The sequence below is a fragment of the Lytechinus pictus genome, chromosome 2 (genome assembly GCF_037042905.1).
Source record: "Lytechinus pictus isolate F3 Inbred chromosome 2, Lp3.0, whole genome shotgun sequence".
NCBI lineage: Eukaryota > Metazoa > Echinodermata > Echinoidea > Temnopleuroida > Toxopneustidae > Lytechinus > Lytechinus pictus.
Window position 1 is genome coordinate 33,636,170 of NC_087246.1, and position 6,222 is coordinate 33,642,391.

At 36.0% G+C, this 6,222-nt stretch overlaps 1 protein-coding gene across 1 annotated transcript; it reads left to right on the forward strand.

The window, feature by feature from the left end:
- LOC129272577 (retinol dehydrogenase 8-like) lies at window positions 1–2,768 on the forward strand. The gene is made up of 4 exons (XM_064095609.1): window positions 1–265; window positions 1,217–1,396; window positions 2,041–2,134; window positions 2,441–2,768. Exons 1-4 carry the CDS (start codon window positions 1–3, stop codon window positions 2,766–2,768), a joined length of 867 nt encoding a protein of 288 aa, XP_063951679.1.
- The last annotated feature ends 3,454 nt before the right edge of the window (window positions 2,769–6,222 follow it).

Genomic DNA, 6,222 nt, shown 5'->3' on the forward strand with positions numbered 1-6,222 from the left:
ATGTCTTCTCAAATTGTTCTGATGACCGGCTGTTCATCGGGTATCGGTCTTGCGACAGCTAAACGTCTCGCTCTGGTACCGAATCAGCGATACATCGTCATCGCTACCGTCATCGCGATATCCGAGAAGACTGACTTGGTATCTGCCGTAGGGGACGCTCTCAATAAGACAATTTTTATTGAGGAATTGGACGTCACAAAGGATAATGACATCACGTCCGTAGTGGATAAAACTCTTAAAGAGTACGGGAGAATCGATATACTCATGGACCTATAATAGGTCCATGATATACTTAGTAAGTCATTGATGATGTATTCAAAGTGGTCTCAGGTGTCACGCGCGTAAAACATTCCCCATAGACTTGTGTATTAAAATGGCACTTAAGAAAAATTCATAAAAAATAAATGTGAAATTAGAGGGTCAAATGTTTACTACCTTTGGATAGGATATATATCTGACATTCCATATCTGACCAGAGAAGGGTATCGTAGCCAGCTCATTTTAAAAATAAATCGCCATTTATGAAGATAACTATGATGGGATCAAATTCATCAACTGAAACAGTAAAATAGCCCCAATTCTTCCACCAGTCAAAAAATAGTTCCAAATCATCGATATATCTTCCCAATTTGGGCAAAGGAAGTTCAGTAGTTACCATTTCTAGAATCAGTGTTAGATTTTGAATCATAATCACACACTTTTGCCAATCAGCAATATCAAATTGAAAAAATTCGAATGGGTTGGGTCGAACGAGTATCTTTAGCCCTCCTGATGTAATTAGGCTCGTGGCATCCTCAGATGTCCGGTCCAGTATCAGTCATGACTGTCAGTGACGATTAAGAAACCGCCTTAACCGTTGTTGACCGCAATCATGCAGTAATACAGCCACAATAGACCTTAATACAACCACTGAAGACCGAAGCATACCGAATAAGAACCGTTCTCAGTATTTCTGTCCAGAACGCTAAAGACGCCTAGATGGCTCACCGAATCGTCATCTTTCGACTCCGATCATTAATATAGACTAAAGCATCCCTTATGCTCGTGAAAATTAATGAAAATTGGAATAACGATCCAACTGGTGTTACGACAATTTGTCCTCTGACGTCCATGTAAATGTTTCCAATTTCATTTTGCTACTTTGATTTATGTTTCGGTGTAGAAAATATTGAAAGCGTATAGTCAGTATTAACTCTCACTTTGTTTCCCGACCTAGTAAATGTCGCTGGCATCTGCTTCGTTGAGATTCCCGAGCGAGTCCCGCGTGACATGATAGAGAAGATCTTCAACGTCAACGTGTTTGGAGCGATGAGACTCACCCAGGCAGTTCTGTCTCAGATGAAAAAAAGAAAAGATGGAAAGATTGTAACCATAACAAGTTTGTCAGGAAGAATAGGTAAGAGGGGCTTAGCAATAATGTCGTTCAGAATAATCATTAAATTTTCCTAGTTTCTCTTGAAGCGAGCAAAACAACAAAATAGGTACTATCGAACTGAAATACATGTACTCGAAGAAGTTACCCCATGCAGTAATAGCTTTGAAAACAGGCTACATAATATCATTACAAAAGCATGATGAAAACCTCTCTCCCCCCCCTCTCTCTCTCTCTCTCTCTCTATCGAATGCATATTTACCAGAGGTGCTATAAATCGCATGAATTATGATTATATTCAATTTGTTTATAGCGCATATTGTTGTGTACAACGTCTACTCTTAGCTTAATAGCAAATATTCTTTGCACAATGGTACGACATTTCGCATTCGGTGAAAGAAAGAAGGAAACTCGTCAAATAGACGACTGTACCAGCTCTATGAAACACTCTTGTTCTAAGAGCCACAATTGGTAAAAAGTTAGTCCGACCAAGGTCCGACAGCCTAAATACGTACTGGCTTATACCCAGCAAGGTACCGACTATTACGCCAAATATGGACCTGATGGCATTTGACTAAATATCATGCTAAACGCCATTTCTGCTTGCTCATTAATCAAAATATCCCAACAACCTACAATCACTAATCACGTCTTTTTTGTTACCATAGCAATGCCATACGCCGAGATGTACAGTTCGACTAAATTTGCCTTGGAAGGTTTCTTCGAGGTCCTGGCTGTTGGATTACGTGCGTTCAATATTAGGTGAGCTGACATTCAGTCATAAGGCATTCGTGGTTGTTAATGTTCTTTTAGGGTGTGACGTCTGGCAAGGGTTATTTCATATTAATCTTTCATCTCCAGAAATATCCAGAAACAATTAGCTCTCATATGATCATTCGATTATTCAGAGAAGTACCAGTGGACATTCATTTACAATTACATTTAGCTCATAGTAAAGGAGACGACTTTTCAAGGCACCTATGGTGTCTCAAACTATTTTAAAATTCATCGTGGAGAACCAATGTTTCTTAATATGCACGCAAAATTAAAGTTGTTTAATATTTTCAGAATTTGTGTAGTGGAGCCTGGGCCAGTAGCAACCAGTTTATTGCACGGGCTCGTAAAGAATTTTGACGCCATACTCGATGACGAATCCCTCAACATCATCGACCGTCGACATGTTCAAGGATTCGTTGATAAATCGGCTATTGGAGAAGGACAATACAATGTCATGATGGCAGACGATGTCGCCAACTCCATTGTGACAAGATGTATCGAGGCCGAGAAACCAGATCTCAGACACTTCCTTCCAGAACATCTCGGCGAGATGGTCCAGACAGGAATAGCCGACCTCACAGGAGAAAAGATTGTCGAAAATGGACAGTCTTTGATCTGAACTCTAAGGACATTATTGTCGTCTATGGGAGTGGCAGGGGAAGAGATTATGTTTAAGAGGACTCTAATCTTAGTGTTCTTCCAAGATCTGTAAGGCATCTTGTCACGTGGAATCACAATAAGCCTTGCCACTGTAGTAGGAATGTTAAGCACTTACTGTCCTTTGATATTATGAAGAAGCTGTACTTTTCAATGATTTTACCTTACATTGATTACTGTATTACATCTTGGGGAAGCAGTGCAAAAATACATTTAGATAAGATACAAAAACTTCAAATTAAATATGCCAGAATGCTTTTGAAAAAAGATTATAATACATCACAAATTTCTTTGTTGCAGTCACTGAAGTGGCAATCAGTAGATCAGCGTATAAAATATCAGTATTGTGTTCTTGTATATAAAATAATGAATGATTTAGTTCCAAATTATTTAAAACCTTTAGTATGTAAACGGCCCGTGAAATACAGGACACGGTATTCTTTACGATGCCCCCTTCAGCTTCCCAAAGCTAGAATTGAACATAAACGAAAATCTTTCGCATATGTCGGACCCAAATTATTTAATGCACTTCCTTCAAATTTACAAGTTTGTACCTCCTTGTTAGTTTTTAAAAAATTATGCAAAGCCTTTCATACGAATTGATAAAGAGCGAAATGATATTCCATTGATTTACAATGCTATGTATGTTTAAATTGTCACTTCCCACTCTATATTTTGGTGTTAATTGTTTCTGATGTTAGATATTTTGTATTTTGTATTTTTGATGTTGTTTGTTGTTGTTGTTCATAGTTATCTTGATATGTATTTTAAACTGCAGGGCGCCTTTGTAAAGCAGTTTTAAGAACTGAACAGGCCTACCCTGCAGTATAAAATAAATAAAACAAAATAAATAAATAAATAAATAAATATAAATGTACTAACTGAAGATGACTCGTTGGGAGAATATACAAGAATGCAAATTAAGATGTTAGGTTTCTTTTTTTTTCGACTCTTACAATTTGGTCTTCCAGCAGAACTTTTCATAATCTTATTTGTTATAAATTTCTTAATTTCAATTTCTTGAGCAATAGTATTATAGTAATGTTTTGGGTTTTTTTTCATTGTGACACGACTCTGCAGGATTAAGTTAAAGCATTTAGTTAAAGCAACGGTCACAAATGCCTCTACGAACACATACGATTTTATACCATTTATTGCTATATATAAAAATTGTTCGTACGGTCACTATGTTAGTAAAAGAATTTGTGACGTATATAGCATAAGGCGTGATTCTAGATCAAAAAGGGGACAAAGAGTCTTGGGCCATAGAAAAAAAATTGAAAAGACCATTCATTGGGAAAAAGATGGGTTGATGCGATTATTGCTAAATATGAATTTATGCACTTCTACAGTCTATTCCGAAATCATTTTGAGGTTTATATTACGATCGAGCAAAGTGAGCGAGGAAAGATACCTTTTTGTGGTATGAATGCAATATCTTAATCAAAAATATGCCATGTGCCTATATATATAATATTTTGAAATGTCAGTCTCTAAAATCCCGAAACCATACTCTCGTCGTTACTCTAAAGGACAAGCTATGTTTCCCTGCTGTACAACTCTCTGTCGATAAAATTGTTTTGATGATTTCGGTTTATTGTTACACTTTCTTGTTCTTATTTCCCTTTTTTTAGAATAATGTTGACATAGTATAAAGTGAGGAAAAACAGCTCCCGTTTTACAGTTGAAGTAATAATTTGCCTTTAAAACACATCCATGCCTGCTGGATTTTGTTTCATTTTATGCGGTTTGTCGGATCCTTGTCGCAATGGAGTCACTTTGCAATGAATAACAACAATATTCTTTTTATTTTCATGCAACTTGTCAGTAATTACACCGAAGAACTTATCTCTGCCAGTAAGATACAAGATTCTCAGGTGGTTTTTATTTAAATTCACTGACAAATCCTTTCATGATACTCTCCCCAGATCAAAAGGAATAACAGATGATATCTTTACCCTTACAAGTAACAATAACAAGCTAACCCGTAGTCCAAACGGTGATGTAGTCGTAGCAGTAGTAGTAGTAGTACTACTACTACTAGTAGTAGTAGTAGTAGTAGTAGTAGCAGTAGCAGTAGTAGTAGGTAGTAGTAGTAGTAGTAGTAGTAGTAGTAGTAGTAGTAGTAGTAGTAGTAGTAGTAGTATAGTAGTAGTAGTAGTAGTAGTAGTAGTAGTAGTAGTAGTAGTAGTAGTAGTAGTAGAATAGTATATAGTAGAAGTAGTAGTAGTAGTAGTAGTAGTAGTCGTAGTAGTCGTAGTAGTAGTAGTAGTAGTAGCAGTAGTAGTCGTAGTAGTAGTAGTAGAAGTAGTAGTAGTAGTAGTAGTATGTAGTAGTAATAGTGATGGTAGTGGGAGTGGCCGTCATTGTCATCAAGGTGGTAATAGTTCACCTCACCTGGGTAGAGTACAACACAAAGTGGATCTTTTTCTGGCTAAAGGAAATTGCGCCGTTGCTGGGAGTCGAACTCGCGACGCTCTGTTTTCATTATATATAATGACGAAACAAATTGTGAATATCATATAATATTTGGTAGTTAATCATTTTTGTCTGGATTTTTTTTTTTTTTTTAGTACACTTTATTTATGATTCATGCCAAAAATGCTAACATATTGTGTTTATTATGTTATGGAAAATGTATTATACGAATGTTCCATAGATGCAGAAGAAAACAATAAATCAAATCAAATCAGATCCACCATACCACAACGCTCCACTGATAACTTATTCCGATATTTCTCCCCTCTCTCTCTTGTATGTCTATTACTTTCAAATTCAAATTGAAATCGTACGAAATAGTAGGCTGTGTTTGTAATTTGAAAGTATGACATTTACATCCAAATAATCAGTTGTAGTCTGATATGAGATACAGAATTATACAAATTAAGACGCTAGCATGTTTGTTTTCAATATATTCCATCAGAAAAATATATATATATGACGACGAAACAATGGTTGCAATGAATGCAAATCAAGCTGATATCATGATTATTTGGGGGTATTTTTAGAATGTTTTCTGTACGTATACGTCATATTTCACGCTTGGGGATCATGTGGATAAAAGAAGCTTACGAATCGAGCATGTTTACGTCCAATGTATTTGTCACGGAATAAAACTCTTAACACCAGCTGTTTTCAGTAAATCTATCCATTTAGTCATATAAGTCCCGAAAATGTCACAGTTCGTAGGCCTAATAATATTATTGAAAACACCGTTTCTTTCAAAGCAGACACTGTCGCAAATAGACTTAATTTTTTTAAAGTGTGAGTGTAATGAGATTCATGGACAAGTATAATTTGATTAATTTCGAAAGAAAAGACATGAATAACATTTACTTGATTCATATACATATACCTTTTAAGGAAGGTATATAGTCAGACGAAAAAAGAGCGTAGATTAAAATAATGCACACAAT

Excerpts from the sequence above, each read along its gene's own strand:
- LOC129272577 (XM_064095609.1), top strand. The coding sequence starts at position 1 with ATGTCTTCTCAAATTGTTCTGATGACCGGCTGTTCATCGGGTATCGGT. Across the intron at positions 1,397-2,040 it reads AAGTTTGTCAGGAAGAATAG|CAATGCCATACGCCGAGATG; the intron begins GTAAGAGGGGCT and ends TTGTTACCATAG. Across the intron at positions 2,135-2,440 it reads TTACGTGCGTTCAATATTAG|AATTTGTGTAGTGGAGCCTG; the intron begins GTGAGCTGACAT and ends TAATATTTTCAG.